Below are 16603 nucleotides of genomic sequence, written 5' to 3' on the forward strand. Positions count from 1 at the left end.
GTTGAAAACAGAGGAGCATCATCAGGACTTTTTGCTATTATTTTCCCATGTTTGTTTAGTGCTTTGCTTTGCTCTGTCATTAAATGTTCCAGGACTCTCTACCATGAGTCCAGAGTTTGGAAAATGCTGACCTAAGTTGCTTACTTTATCCATGCTCATAATAAGCTGTTATTTGTCACAGGCATGTAAATAAGTCGCTGTTCTTTCCATCCTGTAACTGTTAAATAAATACTGCAAACCAAGTTTGCAGCATCAGTTTCTTGTAGGAGGTCACTGAGATGATTTCACAGAAAATGCTGCAACAGTTTTGCAAAATAGGATGAGTGTCAGCCTGAATTTCATGCCTCTGTTTTTTTTTCCACTTCCATTTCAACATTTACTGTGTTTTTGCTGTCAGAGGCAGGCAGTTAGTTCATCCTGAGTCAAAAAGGAAAATGAAAACTTTGTCAACTCTTCTTAGTGTCTAAGACAGGATATAAACTACTTGGATTTTTGTATGACTTAGAAGTCCTAGCCCATATCAACCATGGGCTGACTACATATGCAAACTTTCAACAGCTACATACTGCTGATTGCAGAGGGCTAAACAGATAGCTTTAAATGGCAGCAATATAAATAAGGGAGCTGGTAGCCTTGTCCAAGATAAAAATCTTGCTGAGGAGGATAAGTAAATTAACCCATGCAGACCAAGGAAGTATTTCCTAACATTGCCTACCTGCAGATGAAAGAGCGGGAGGAAATCAGTCTTACCATCTTTATTCTACAGGTGACAAACTGAGGCAGAGATAAAATGCTTTGCCCAAGGTGCCCTAAGAAGGCTGTGTCAAAGCCAGGACTGAAGTTACTTGTGCCTCATCCTGTGCTGCAGGCAAAGGTTCCTCCTTGTTTGGAGCACTGTGTAGATTCATCCTATACACTGACATAACTACTCTGACCCAGTAAATGTCACTCTCCATTTTCACCTGTTAAAATGACAGAATCATTTAGACTGTGTTAAGGATGCTGCTGTGCAATGAAAATTGAAAGCCCTGCTTTTGCTGTTACTGGTGATGATGATAGGCATTTTGGGGAGAGAGTCAGCAGTAAGCTTTATATGTAAAAGAAATTATATTAACAGTGGTGGGTAGATGTTTGGAAAGCTATTCTATTAGTTGCTTCTGCATTTGGCTAAAAGTGAAAAGAGCATTTTCTTTCCACTGGTTGCTGGCTAGTAAAAGCAAAGGGTGGAATACATCCAACTTGCAAAACTTGAATACAGTTACTGCTATCTGCAAATGGGTGCCCCTCCCCGCTCATGTGAGCTACACAGGCAAAAGAGAATGACACATGTGCTGTTTCCTTTTCCAGTTGTAAAGGGGTCAGGAGCCAGGCAAGGAGAGCCTGAACAAGAGGAGCATTTTCCTGGGCTCTTCCAGCTGTTCTGTTCAGTCCCGCCGTCCGTTCTGAGCAGGGAAGAGAGACTGTCAACACAAATAAGGCATTTTTCAAAGACATAAATTATGAGTTACCAAAACAATGCGACATCTCAGCCACGTGAGTACCCTTATTCCCCCCCTCCTTATAATAAGAGTGGATTTACCAGTCTGCTGCTTAAGAAAAAAGATTGTCTAATGCATTTCATACAAAAAAAAAATTGCCTGAGATTAATCCTGAAGAAAAAGAGTTGTATTGAAACTGTTTTCCTTCTTTATTCTTTGTGTTTCTGCGTGCGTGTGTGTATGAAGAACTGAAACAGGCTCTGCAAACTCCCACTCCTGAGTAGGAATGAGCAAAGTTAGCAGTGTTTCCACCTAAACTCTGGATTAGAAAAGTTTCATTTGAATATTTTTCCCTCCCTCTGCCTTCAGGAATGAAAATATAGAGCATTTAAAAAATGTACTGACGCTCTTCTAAGATATTAATGGTGCTGCCCAACTTGTGTTTAGCGTCTCAAGCTGTCTGTGTGTAATATGAGACACAAGCCACAAACTGACAGTCTCTATTTAAAGCCACAATGTGTTTCTGCTCCTGCAAACTTAGAAACGTGGGCTTCAGGACAAACAAACTAGTTTCTCAGCAAGAGAGAGTACAGGAGGGCAAGTTCACCGTTGGTCTAATGCTGCATATTTCTGTAAATTTGAAAAAAGAGAATTTGTCCTGAACAGTGAAGACTGTGCAGAGGCTTTACTGCAGCATGGCAGCATTAATTTTGGGCAATATTAAAACAAGAAAGTGGAGCAGGAAGGGCTGGATTATGATTTGATAAGCTGAAAAAAGTCAATAGGAAAACTCTGTTTTTGGTGCGGCATAGCAGCTCCATGTCTCTTTCACGGCTCTATTATAATCTTTCTTGTTTTAATTCAAAACATTAGTTTTGTGTTATTTTTAATAAACAAACTGTCAATAGCAGAATTGTTTGTCATACTGTGGTATCAGTAGTGAGGGCAGAAAGCACAGAAGGCATCGCTGGGAGCTTCCTGTAGTTCAGGGGTTGATCCAGAGATAACTATACGAATATTTGGTCTGTATGGCTGTTGACACCAACGATGGTTCCCAGTCTCTGAATGAGGCAGGCTGATCCAGCAGAAATGACACAGCAAGAGCAGCATCTCTGAAATCCCAACCAGAAATTTCTATTTACCCTTTAGTCCTTTTTGCAAGTTCTAACCAACAAGAAAGATAAGATGCTAGCCTCATATTATATTTTATTCCATTTTATTCAGCAGTTTAGAATGTTATAGCTTGTTTTCTATTGTTTATCTTACAGCCTGTTTTTATTATTGATAGGAAGCAAACATGCAGTCTACTTAAGGATTCTGAGAGCTTGGGTTTGGAAAACCTTTAGTAAACTATTTCCCTTGGTGCTCACCAGGTTCATCCATGAGGGTGTTGTGACTCACTGGGGTGCATTTAGCTCACTGTGTGGTACCAGTAAGGGCCCAGACCCAATCTTGTGTCTGGTGACAGACTTGGCCGGGTGACAAGTCCAGGATGATCACTGAGGTCTTGAATGCATTATGAATCACTCCTCTGACAGACCCAGGTTGTCAGAGAGCCCTAGTATAGATTTGGATGAGGAGTTAGTACCTTGTGAGGCCTTTTGTCTGTTCATAATGAAAAAAGGCTGATGCATCAGGTTCTTGTTTTTTCCAAAATCTAGGCAGGAATTCTCAGCTTCAAACATTGTAAGATCATATGATTGCCAGTGAAAACTAATGGCTTGCAATCTAGCTAGAAGTGTTCTGACTCAAAAATACTGACTGTCCTTTATTTTTCTTCATAATTTCCTTTATTGACCCAGACAGTATGCTTCCATAATTCGTTTCAGTCTGCCTCTCTTGGTGTTTTTTTGGTTGGTTAGTGGGTGTTGGTTTGGTTTTGGTTGTTTTTTTTTTACAGATTAAGAACAAATTGAAAATAGAGGCAAGTCTAATAGTACTATATACCTTTATAATGCAAGTTTGGTGCATTTTTTTTATAAGGATTGAGGTTTTATGGGCAGGTCTTGGAAAAAAAGAGTCTTATTTCTTACAAAAAATTACAGCAGTTTTTGAAAGAAACAAGATATTGAAAGATCAGTGTATTGACAGGCACTGCACAGCATGGACAACAGATGTATTCCAGAGAGGCAGGGTAACTGAAAAAAACAAATTTGCTTCCTAACCATAGTGAAAATCTTTGAAATGGGTGTGAAAAATGCATAAAGAATCAGTAAAAACCTTCAGCTGTTCTGAACATAATAATTCTTTGCTGAGTACCTGCAAGTGAGACCACAGAGCAGCTGCCAACTGATGTAAACTGAACAGTGTTGTTACTTAATTGTTCATGTTCTTTGCTTATCTCCTTGTATTCACTTGTGGCTGATAAGGAATTTTTATTCATTCTATAAATACAGTATGATCTTGGCAATCCAGGTGGGAGCAGACTACTGTTTCAGATTTAAGATATTCAAATCTGTGAGCCTTGCAAATGTATTCTGCTTCTACACAGGGATGTCACACCATCTAAATTCTGGCACTTCCGATGCCCGGCTCAGATATCACATCACTCTGTCCTCAACAGAGAGGCAAGAGAGCCAATAGTTCTGCCTGCTGATGTTAGGAAGTGTGTGTCCATTCACTCTGTTGTTCATTGTTAATGGACATTTGTGTGTGTCTGGAATAAAACGGAATACCTGAGAAAGAAATCAGCTGACAAAGCCAAAACTGGAGCTGGGCTACAATTTTGTTGGCTGGTCTTCCATACAATGTATTTCATGTGAATATAGCTCCTGGGTTTTTTTATTTTCAGCTTCTTCATCTCATAAAATGGATCCAGCCTGACAGCAGGAATGTAAACTTCCTGTTTTAAAATGCATCATTTTTAAATGCATATGCTTTCCCCCACCTCAGCTCAGATGCACAGGCAGTAGTTGTCTGATTTACTTCAAAATCTGAGGCATTCCACAGGTTTGGCACTCTGGTCAGACTGCAGCACTCTGGTCAGACTGCAGCTTTTGCCCTCTTCCTTTAGACTGCAGTGAGCAGGCAATGGAACAACTCAAATGAGGTGAGGGTTTCACTCAAATAAACGTCAGCAGGTTGAAAGTTTAGTCTAGGGAGGCAGTGATTTAAGCAAAGCCACCCTTGGGGGTCAGAGTTCTTCATCACCTTGGAGAGGGTGCTCTGCACCTTGCAGGATTTAATCTGTACTCAGCATGCTGGGAATGTTTTATCTGAGGGCTCTGATATTTCAAGTGCCAGCTGTTTGTGGGGGTTTCTCTTCCTCATCACCTACCAGCCAATATTTTTTTCCTTCTGAGTAGGTAGGGAAGAATTACAGCCTGTGCTATGTAGAAATCTTGTCCCAAAAGGAAACCAGATGACACGACTGGACCTCAGGGCATGCCCCAGCTGCAGAGAGAGGCAGAGAGTGAGGAACAAGGCAAGTTGTGTAAGCTGAGTGCTTTCCATTTCAGTGCCAGCTGCAGTTCAGCAGCAGCCCAGGTGCAGGCCAGCCCTGCTTGGGAACAGCCCCTGGTGCTGCCTCTGTCCCATGAGCAGATGTCAGCTCCGTTGTGCCCTTCTGCACCTGCCACAATGACAACCAGGGCTTCTGGCAAAGAGAGGCAAATGGGTGTGGGCTGTCCCCTCCAGAGAGGCTGAGAGCTTGGCAAAGGTGGCCCCCAATAAGGACAATGTTACTTACAGCTGTAAATGGCAAGTGTGGTTCTGAGAACCTTTACCTTTTACGTCCTTTAGCTTTAAATTATGAGATATATTTGGGGCCTGCAAACTGGTCCTTTAAATTTTCCTGGAGTCATACCACAGCCCTTCACAGAGGGCCTCTGAAAAGGCACAAATGTTCCCTGTAGACTTTTAATCATGTTATTTGCTGTCTTGGCAATAGATTTAATTTCATTGCTCTTAATCAACAGAAGCACTTGTCTGTGACTGTAACTAATAAACAAAAATAGAGGCTATTGATTGCAAAAGTTTTGGTCTTCACTGGTAAACCTGTAAGCATTTGTAAACAAGGAAACCTACAGATTATAATAACCTCTCATTTTTAGCACATAAGTCTCAAAACATGTCCCGCAAACATTTATGTAAATTGAATGCCTCTGCTTGTGTATTTGTCTCCCACCACTGTACATACGAATTGGAAAATTTAGCTTTATACCCCAGGGCTCTCCCCTGGCACTCTCAGTGCCTACAAATGGAAAGGCTCAGAATACACCTAAAATTTCAATAATTAACAGGACAAATGTTAGCAAACTGCTAAGCTGGGGGAAATGGAGAGGATGTCCAATCAAATCAGAGTCTGCTTTCTTAGGATACAAAGTTCTCAGCATATCTGAGTACTACTTTTCACCAAAAAAAACCCCAAAAACAAAACAACAACAACAACAAAAAAACCCAACAACCACAAAAAACAAATAAACCACTGATTTACAAAGTAGATGTTAAGGATTCAGGTTGTGACTGACTATATACATAAGCCTGTTAGTATTCTAGAATTGTGCAGTGTCTGCATCTCAGTGATGATACTGCTGCACCTTTCTTTCTGGGCTCTTGTAGAATATACTCCATGTCCATCCCTATTCAAATGACTGAGTCCAGTCAGCAAAGCCTTTTGTGAAACAGGCTTTCAGGCCTGCATTCTCTAATGAAAGTCTGTTTGTGTATCTGCTCTGTAGAGTGCCTGTTTCTATTGTTAAGGAGGGATTAGTATCCCTATAGACCAGAGAAATTCAAGCCAACAGAGGGATCTCATTGTGCTAGGTGCTGTACAGACACCCGTACTTCAAAAGGCTGGTAGGCTGCATAGAGAGGACTGATTACAGGTGATAGAGAAATGACTGCTTTCCAGGGGCACTGCTGCTGGAGAGGTAGCATTTGGCTATGGAAAGGCACTTATAGGGGCCAGGAGGTAGGAATTAGCCTTGACTCCAGTAGATCCACTAGGGCAACAGCTTTCTGCTTCTCACTCTCTAATTTTGTAATAGATGCTTAGGAAAAAAAAAGCATACTCAGAAGTGATTTAGCAACTGGACGATTTTTTTCCCACAGAAGGAGCAGAAAACTTTTAAATACAGCATTTGACATTAGTAAGATCTTTGTTTACCTTCTTCTTGCTTCATATCCAAGTTTTGATAGGAAATGCATGAAAAATTGGCAGGCACCCAGATGCTGAAGTGACAAGAATACATGAACAACCTCAGCTGGGCAAGTGTTTGGACAACAGACAGGCTGTGTCTTTCCTACTTCTGAAAGGCTTCAGTTCCTAAGTCAAACAAATTTGACAGTGTTACACCAGAAATGAGTTGATGAAAAATTCACCAGCTGCTAAGCATTCTGAAAAACTACTTGGTGAATGAAGAAAAGTGGCACTTGAAGAATTCAGGTTTGGTTTGCCAACAATTTATGAACACGAGAAGAGAAAAGGACTGTCTTTTCTGGGTAATTTATTTGTAACCTATAACTCAAATACATGAAGTAACAGTACTGCTGCCTTATAATAATAAGCATGAAGCTCATAATTTGTAGCTGAAATAAGATCTGTACTCTGTTTCTCCAAGAGTCAGCTTGATCTAATTTACACCCAATTCCTTTTTCTCCAATGTTAGCATGGAAATCAAATGCAATGTCTGGGCTATGCTTCTCCCCTATTGCTGATGTTCATTGCACGTGTAGTTTTACCAATGAGACATCTCATTAAGTGATTTTCCTCTTAATTAATCTTCTCATCTGCAATGGAGGCCAGTTTCTCGTATCTTCTCTTCTGACATATGTTTCACCACAGGGTTCTTCCTGATGAAGCAGAAGACTTCACTTAAAATCTCAATGGGTTAAACTTGTTCTGCTGCATTGAAGTTTTAAAGTGATTTTTTTTGCCTTCCCTCCCTCTCTCTTTTTCATCTTAGAAAAAAAATAAATTCAGTTAATTCATGAGGGTCTAACTCCTTCAGATAAGCCCTGAAATGGAGTTAAGCTTTTTATCAGCAAGTTGCAGGGGGGCTTTCGAACACACCCTGAGACAGCTCCATGTTATCCTGAGTGATAAATGCCTGTTTTACTGGGAACTGCATGTTTAAAATGTCTACTTTTATGAAGCAGTCGACATTATAAAAAGCATGTGTGACAAGGTCACAGCAATGCAAAATCAGACATCAAGTCTCTGCATATGTGTGGGTGCTTAGACTTGCAAACAGGAATTATTTTAGTAATATCAAACCTAGAAGATGGATTTGAATTCTTTATATATATCCATATATTCACACACAGTGGATGTATATGTAATATTCTGTATATCTGTATGCATAGAAATTCACAGATATACACACACATCTATATATATGCTACCTTTTCATTACCTATGTGACTTTTGGCTAGTCAAACTTCTGGATGCAGAGCATATTATTTCCCTGACCACATTTTTGTTCACAGACCCTCAAGGTCATGTTTCCCTTTTATGATGTTAGATGCCTTCAAAAGTAGCAGAAAAACTGACAAGATTTTTTAAGGCTTTGCAGAAGCATAAACTCAGGAAGAGAGAGCAAGAAGATATATATATATAAGAACTTGGAAAATATTACAAAATATTCTTTTTATATGATACAGTAAAACCTCAGTGAATCAGCCTTATGCAAACTATCATCTTTGGATGCCAGATTCAGGTGTCTCTCTCCTTACTGTACATAGAGTCAGAACCCAGCAGCTCACAATACTGTCGACACTGAATCACTCCATATTTTGAATTTAGACATCACAGGATTTGCCTGAATCTGTCTCGGAGACAATTACAGGACCCATGTGCACAGAAGCAAAGATCCAGAGAAAAGCAATGATAATGACTTAAGAAACAAAGAGGAGTACAGTCATTGTCCTATCCAATACAAGGAGCAGAAAATTAAATTCTTGATGTATCTGTGATGCAAGGATGCTCTCAGAGGGCAGACCAGTCTCTATCATTACTCTTACACCAGACCTCTCAGGTTGTCTAGTACAAGTATTCTCTGCCCCTCCTTCATTCCTGTCTGTCCCTTTGGCAGCCCACAGGTAAGTGTTCATATCTCCACATATGAGAAACACAGGTCCCAGTTGTTAGATGCCATTTCCTCTCTTCCTACAAGGACCTTCCATAGTGCTGGCAATGAGAAAGAAGAAAAGCACAAAGGAAGATGTAAATATTGCCTTGTCATCCCTTGGGCTGAGGCCTTCTTTCCTGTGGGAATCTCCCCCTTTTCTGTCTCCCTCTCTCTTCCCCATTGGTTTCTCCTTACTCTCTCTCCACAACTTGCTATGAAACAACTCCTCCCTCCAGGTCTTCCCTGTCATCACACAGGAATTTTTATTTACAACCAGGGACATGCTTTTTACATCCTGGATCAGACAACTGGGAGAGTTTATCATTGTATGTCTCTGGTTTTTTTGGAGTCAGTGAGCTCATCAGGACTTTTTTTTAATTTGAAGAAGCCTATACTAACAGTTACTAATGGCAATTAAGCCCTTGGTGGAAGCAGGGGAATATACACACGATTTGGCTGCATTTCTACAGAAAATCCTGCATAAAGTGTTGAGCAGAACAGACCAGGAAACAAACTGCTGTTGAGAGCCATGCTTCTGTTCCAGCTTCCCATTTGCTTTGGGAAAAGGGAAGTCAGGGTTTTCTCACTCTTTTTCGAAACCACTTGGTGTGCTCTGCACACCCTGTCACTTTTATATTATTCTATCCCTGGTTCAGTCATGATGAGGAGTGGAGTGAATGGCTTCTGCTAATATCAGCACGGCTAAGAACAACATCGAGTCAGGGAGCAACAAGGGTGTTTTGTACATCCTTCTTGTGCAGGCTGTATCCACCTAATGGAAAGGGACCAGTTCTTATGAAGCCTTGTTGACTGCCTTTGGCACTTTCACTCCCACTGAGAGGTGTCTTCTCCTCCATACCTAGAGCTCAAGCAATGGTTAATGCCAGGACCTTAGCTATTCTTTAAAAAATTTAAAAATCACCTTCTATCTCACCTTTGTAGAGCTGGATGGATCTGTTCCCTCCAAACACCTCTCCTATGCTGTTTACTTGGCCGCTCAACCTCACCACATCTCCCTGTTTCTCAAGTTAACCACTCCACACCCTGACTTTCATTTTCTTCATTCTTTCTTGCTTGCTTTCTTGCTTTCTTTTCCTTTCTCCCTTCTTTCATTTCTACTTTCTTGCTGCACAGGGAATAATTTGAAATTATTTAAAGTGTAAGCCATTTCCACAGAGACAGTGATGTCTGGGGACTTCATTTTTGAGAGATGGGAAAATTCATGTTGTACAGCCCCAGAAAGCAGCTTATAGCATGGGCTAGCTAAGTCTTTCCTCTGTTTCCAGTTCTCCCGTCAATGTCTCTTTCCTACTCATGATTCAAGATCTTACCAACTTTCCTCTCACATATTTCCCATTTATTCTAAACAAAATACAGCTTCTCCATTGCCTAAATGTATTTTTTAGTCTGAAAATTCTCCAGGACAGAAATAATCTCTCCTTCCATTTCCTTTCTACACAAAAGAACTTAAACAATTAGTTGCCTCTTCAGTGTTCATAAAGGGCACTGACCACATCTATCCTCCTGTTACTTCATGAAGTTGCTCATTCTGGGCAGAGATTTAGGCCTCCTGAAGCAGAAAGATAAAATGCAAAAAGCAGCCCTTGGTATGACATCAATTGGCAAAGCACATCAAGTTGGAAGAACTTTAGGTTTTTCTCCTTGAAAATATTTTCTCCCCTAAACATATTTATTTTTATTCTCTGAGATAGTCTCTAGACTGTGGAGATCAAAGCAAGCTGGAAATCCAGCAGAGTTTTTAAGTGCATTAAAGGTATCATGTTTCAAAGCCACATGCCTGAACATTTAAGCACCACGGAAGAAATGAAATAGCAGGTGGTAATACATGGAAACGTGACTGTTCTAATCTTCATGCTTTTCAGCTTGTCAAAAACTAATTCAGTGACACTGTGTTTGACAAAGAGCAAAAATAGAAGATGCTGCAAGCCCGCACAGACACGGGGGAGCATAAAACCCAAGGACACCACCCAGGTTGGGTGTTCTTTTTCAGAAGTATTTCTGATCTTGTAAGTCATTTACAGCAGTAAGGATGTGGATTTACCACAGTAACATGGAACCTGGCAAATCTAGGCAGGAAGTGAGTGCTACTTCTGAGATATGAATACAGAAATGTAGTTTTCTTCTGCACATATTTTTTTGCCCTCCTCTGTAAACTAGTGGCATTTTGTACATGTCTGGATATTGTGAATGAAGAAAATCAATCTTTAATGGTCCTCATGTAGCAACTGAATCATCATGGAAATGAGAACAGAACAACAGGAGGTGACCACTAGACCTGCCCCCCTTTCCTACTAACTGTTGGTGCATGTTTTCTGATCAGCTATAGCTGCAAACAGAAAGATCCATCTTCTGAGGTCCTGGCATGTAAACAAACAGTTGATCATTTCTGTCTCCTTCACGTAGAGCTTCTCAGGAAATGCCTTACCTGCTGCAAGTTACTGCATTGCCTAAGTCAATGTGCTGAGATACTTGTAACCTGGAATTTGAGGTTTCTCATATTGATCTCAATGGACTTTGGGCAAGAATTTGCTGATTTCAGAGCTTCACTTTTTAATGTTACTCTCCTTAAAATGCCTGGAATGGGTCACGGCAGCCTCATCTACTATCACCGCAGATTTTCGTGAAGGCAAAGTGATTTATTAGTGGTAACTAGAGTTCTTGCAGGAAGCACTATTGAAGGCAGGGGATAGTGGGGAGCAAATAAATATAAACAGGTTCTGTACACACCCAAAGAATACTTCCTGCTGATTCAAGGCTCATGCACATTAAAAAAAAGATGTCTATGGCTCCTGAGCATATTCTCCCCGTGGATTAATGATCCATAAGGGACTCCATGTACTAAGGAGATGTAAATCATCCCTCACACTTTTGGCAGGCAGGAATGAGACTGGTGAGATTAATGCTTTTGCATTTCTCTGAACTTTGCTGTTGCTCATTGGTAAAAGATTTCCCTTTCTGGAATCCATTAAAATATGTGAATCTTGGACAAAGACTCTTCTGCCTCCTCCCACGTTCTGTGTGAGATGCTTAATCTTTGCATCCTGGGGACGTAACAATTTGTGAGCTGGAAACAGAACATGAGCCTAGCCCTAGGGTACCTCCTCTGGTTTCCTTTGGTTGTGATGAATGAAACCTTTTATTTCAAACGCATCTGACTTTTGTCAGAAGGTTCATGACTGACTGGAGCCACAATGGGGTGGCACAGACAGATGGAACTGTTTATAATGTACCATTGCTAAGTAAGTTAGGATCAGCTTCAAATACAGGGTGAGAAAGCAAGAGGAGGTACAACTGCTTGACACTGTATTTAAGATGAAGTGCAGTCCTGGCTTTTTTCCTTTACTCCTCTCCACGACTTGCATTTCCTTTAAGTAAAAGGTCATGCCTTCTCCTCCAGGCTGCTGCGAGCCCTCCCCAGGCAGGAAACGTATCCTGTGGCTTGTTTTCTCCAGAGGCTGGTAGCAGAGCAGAAGGGAGCATGACTTCCACATCACTGCTTCCACTGTGCTGTTTTTAAGTGACCTGAGTACGAAATTGCTGGATAAACTTCCCTGTCTTTCCAGTCTGGTGTAGCCCTGCCTCAGGACCTTACATAGTCCAACAGCTGCTGAAGGTGGCCAGAGGGAGGAATGAAGCTACTCCCTTCAGAGGTCTGGGTGCCTATTTTTGTCAGATCTGAAGGTGCAGCAGTCACTAGGAGGAGGAGAGCACATGGCCTGTAATTGAAGATTGAATCAGTGATTCATTCCAGAGGAATGAAAAAAATAGGCTTAAAAACCAGAACATCTAGCACCACCTTCACAGCTTACATCTGGGAAGAAGCTCTCAAACCCTAAGGGACGTGACCTCTTGTTCATGTCCTGCTGCCAGCAGTTCATATCAAGGTCCTGGACTTTTGGGTGGCTGCGGGAAGTTTGCAAGGAAGATACTGATTAACGTGGGTGCCTAGCTTAGCAATTGATTTTGTTTGCTGTAATTTGGCTCATTAGAGTAACAGCTTGGTGTCTGTGGTCATGAGCAATCACATCCCTAAGAGGATGCTTCTCCCCCACACTGAACATAATCCGGGGTAAGAGGAGAGATGTAGCAAGAAATGCAAAATCAGTCCCTTGACAGGCACCCTGTCTGTGGTTGAGAATTGCATCGTCCCTCAAGGCTCCCAGATCTCACATACCTGTCTTTCCCATTTCCCATCCTTGCTGGCATATTTCCAGCCCATCTTCTAGCTGATTTTTACCATTCTTTCAGTGCCATTGAACAGGGACACCATGTTGTGGCTTTGCCAGAGCAGCCCATGTCTTTCCCTTAGCTTCCACCAGCTGCCTGTTAGGTCACACCAGTACAAAGAAAAAAGAGACTTTCTTTCCCAGGGCCGCTGCCATCTCTTCCCATCTGCTACAGTATTCCTGACAAGTGTTTGCCAAGATAGGCTTGATCCTGATGGTGCTGGGCATTGCTGCCTAAAAAGGACTTAAACACCTTTGCACCTCTGCCCATGGAAGTGCCATAGTGAGCAGGCAGCTGATGGTCCATCTTTCAGCAGCGAAAGCCTAGTGGAGAGTTAAAGCACAAGGTCTGAAATCTAGAGGTCTGAGGCACAGGAAATTCTTGAGCCAGTGTTAGTATTCCAGAGCTAAGAGGGTCAGCTTGGGGTGCAGAAGCTTTTGCATTTGCCAGAGTTCCTCATATGAAATACTTTAACCTCCTGCTCATATCCAGACTTGGCTCTTGGCAGAACTGAGCCTTACCTCCTCCCTTTCCCTCTTCTTGAATGAGCTCTTTTAACTTGCAATTGAAGGAATTCAACTTTCAGCATTACTGAAGGCACAGTTCCTGTCAGGGAGCAAGGCACTCCTCTGCCTTGTTCCCCCAGGTATCTGCAGGGCCTCCAGGACCCAGCCAGAAGTTCATGTGGCCATGACTTTATCCATTCGTCCCTTCTAACAGGCAGCTGAGCAGCAGGAGCCAGTCCCAGCACAAACAAAAGGCTGTTTCTTGAAGCTGTCCATGAAGCTCCCCATAGCACAAGGATGCTGCCATTCCTAGCTCCTGTCTGGGATTGCAAGAGGGACAGGGAATGTCTCTGCCACTCCTTTCTTTCTCATTCAGTGGAGCTCCTGCTTGTCAGACAAAAATGTTCAGTGGAAAGCTTGAAGGAAAGTAAAGCCAGACTGGGTATGTCTCTTCCTTATAAAAGCTTGTGCATATCCTAGGGAATGCTTCTTGCTGTTCGTCTCCTGGAGGGACTCCCACAGCAAAGAAGCTAGAAAGACAAACAAGCCTTAGAGCTTCTCCCTCTAACCCTTGTGTGGGTGGCAGGGGCACAGGGAAAAGCTACAGAATCTCATGACAGTCACAGTGGAATGAGAAACGTGAGCATTCAGGCCTTTTAGAAGAGTTTGGAATTAAGTTTGACACACAGCCTCTGTAAAAGTGTAGGCTGTTTTCTCCACTTCTTTCAGTTTTCTATTCCATCTATGCAGGTGTAGCCAAAAAATGCAAAAGGGATGCGGGCTTTACTTCTCTCTGCCTTGTAACAGATACATACTTGTGTTAAAGCCTTGCCCTGACATGAAGTACAGCACAGCTCCCCCTGAAATAAACTGCAGTTCATACGTATCTCTGGGTGGAACTTGGCTCTTTAGCAAAGTTTAATGGGAGTCAGCTCTGGCTGAACTCTACTTATGACTTCATATTTTCCAGGGCTGTGCTAGTGCTGTTGGTTTGTTCATTTTTCTTTCTGTTTCTCTCTCTCTCTCTCTCTCTTTTTTTTTTTTTTTTTTTTTTTTTTTCATTCTCTTGATACTAATAGGTGTTTTAGTGGCATAACTTGACCCTATGACTGTTCCAAAGCAGGCTTCTTTGGAGGCAATGGTAAATAGTTTGGGTATGTTATGAAAAAACACTGGGAAATTTACAGGTTTTCTCATGAATCCTTTAGAAGGCAGATTTTTGCAGCCTGTTAGGCAGCATCAGATGGTGAATTAAACTGGGAAATTAGGAAACAGAGATGGTAGACAGAAGCTGTATATGATGATGTTGTCAATAAATCTTTGGCTCTTTCATGTTTCCAATATTTGTAAAATGGAGATTTTAAAAGTTTTCATCATTGGCCTAACTGAGAAGTTGGAACGTCTGGGAGATCTGCCAGCAGCTTCAAAGGGAGCAGAAGCAGTGTGAGAGACATTTTGCAAGTATACCACTTGGTATTTCACTTTGTGTGCTGGAACCTTGCCCTGCTTTCACACAAGTGTATATGGGACAACAATGACTTCTGCTGCTCTTCTCAGCTGCAGGGCATGACTGGCACAATTGCTGCTGATCCAGCTGTGGAAGAGCAGCATTCCCCCAGGCAGAGAAGGAGGTAGACAAAACAGCTCTGCCCTAGGGTCCCCATTTTGACAACTGAGAGACGGTCCTTCCTTCTTAATGCATTCCAGTATATTCTTACACAGGGAATACCAAGCCAAACTTTTTCCATGGTCTTCTAGAGAGACTTCAAAGGAGTCGTGACTAGGAAAATCTGGAGTTTTCTGTTCTATTCAGACCAATCTAGCAAGAAAATCCACATCTTTCTCCTTTATGCTTCTCCTTTGGGGGACCTGTTTTCTCCTGAGTGCAGATCTATAAAGTACTTTACCTGCCCAAAAGAGCATTCCTGCTTTTTGCACTGTCTGCACCTACCAAAGCCCTCCCTGTTAACAGATCGACCAACAGTCTGACCACATGGTGACTTGGATTGGTTTGCCAATAAGTAAATACCCCCTGCCTCTTCCCTTTTGGTGGGCTGGTTTTCTGTTGGATCAGCTTGAAAGGAAAATGGTTCAGAATGAGAATGCCCTTTTCTGCTGGAATGCAGCAGCCAGCTCAAGTCACAGCAGTTCACTCTCAGCTTTTCTGTATGTGTATTTCATACAGTTGAGAAAGGAACAGCCCAGAGGCTTTACAGTAAGTCAAAAATATGTTGATCAGAGAAGTGCAATAGCAAGCATTTGTTGCTATTGAAAAGTACTAGAACATATTTCTTTGCTTAATGACACACATTAATCCTCTGTTGAAATTGCTGGGGCTGTCCAAGCTGAATCTGGCTTTAAAGGTTTAAAATATAGTCCAAACCATAAAAATGTAGCAATGTGACAATAAAAGGAGCTAGAAAAAAAATCTCACAATGTCCCTTTGGTTTGCCCTTTGCTGTTAAAACCACTAAGGACATAGTCTACAAGCTTTGAAATGGTCGCCAAAAAATGACATTTTTAAAATTGGTGACCAAAACATGAATATTACCCAAGTACCCATTGCTCCTTCTGCTTTCAGTGCAGTTTCATGATGAAATGAGTCTTATGTGTTCCTGCTGTCTATCTGTCTGGTTTATCATGTGTTCATCCATCTGTCACTTTCTATCAAGAACTTTTGGATCCACTGACCGGTTTCAACCAGATTGGAAAGAGAAGCAGAAACCTCATGTATTGCTATCATTGTCCAAGTTTATGGAAGTCAACATTTGTCTACAGAGACCCATCCAAGTTAGCACTAACACAAAAAGGACTCCTAAACTAAATGGAGTTCTTTTCTAGTTAGGAATGTAATAGCATCAGCTTTTGGCATACTAAGGTTGCTTTCATAAACACGACTGCAACTTAAGAGGCAAAAGCAGAGTGTAAGACACTATTTAATCACCTGTATGAGAGATCGAGCCCTTCTGACCAGTGCATGTTGAAAGCTCTGCAAAGAAGATTCTGACTACCTTTTAGAAAGGCCAAGCTCACAGCACAGGCATTGGAAAAGGGTGGTTGGGCAATGTTAGCTAACTGTAATGGTTGGGGGTTGTTTTCCTTAGCTATAGGCTCCAGAAAGCTGACCCTCTGATCTAAGATAGTCTTCTAGATTTGCTTCTTGGTGAATGGGAAGAGAAAACAGCTCTGTGCAGCACCTGTGGAGACAGTTTAGGTCACACAGACTGCTTTCCAACAGTCCAACACCTCTCCAGGCTGGTTATTTGGTTTCCCCCCACATGGTACTTACTGCTCATGTTTC

At 41.8% G+C, this 16603-nt stretch overlaps 1 protein-coding gene across 1 annotated transcript in view; it reads left to right on the forward strand.

Annotated features, from left to right (window-relative positions):
* Nucleotides 1-1329: 1329 nt before the first annotated feature.
* Nucleotides 1330-16603, forward strand: part of GYPC (glycophorin C (Gerbich blood group)) — a 31227-nt gene continuing 15953 nt past the window's right edge. Inside the window, exon 1 of the mRNA XM_008496995.2 lies at nt 1330-1533. Within this exon, the coding sequence (XP_008495217.1) occupies nt 1500-1533 (34 nt within the window). The 5' untranslated portion in view covers nt 1330-1499. The remainder of the gene's footprint in view (nt 1534-16603) is intronic.

Source organism: Calypte anna, chromosome 7, assembly GCF_003957555.1.
Source record: "Calypte anna isolate BGI_N300 chromosome 7, bCalAnn1_v1.p, whole genome shotgun sequence".
In the NCBI taxonomy this organism is placed as follows: domain Eukaryota; kingdom Metazoa; phylum Chordata; class Aves; order Apodiformes; family Trochilidae; genus Calypte; species Calypte anna.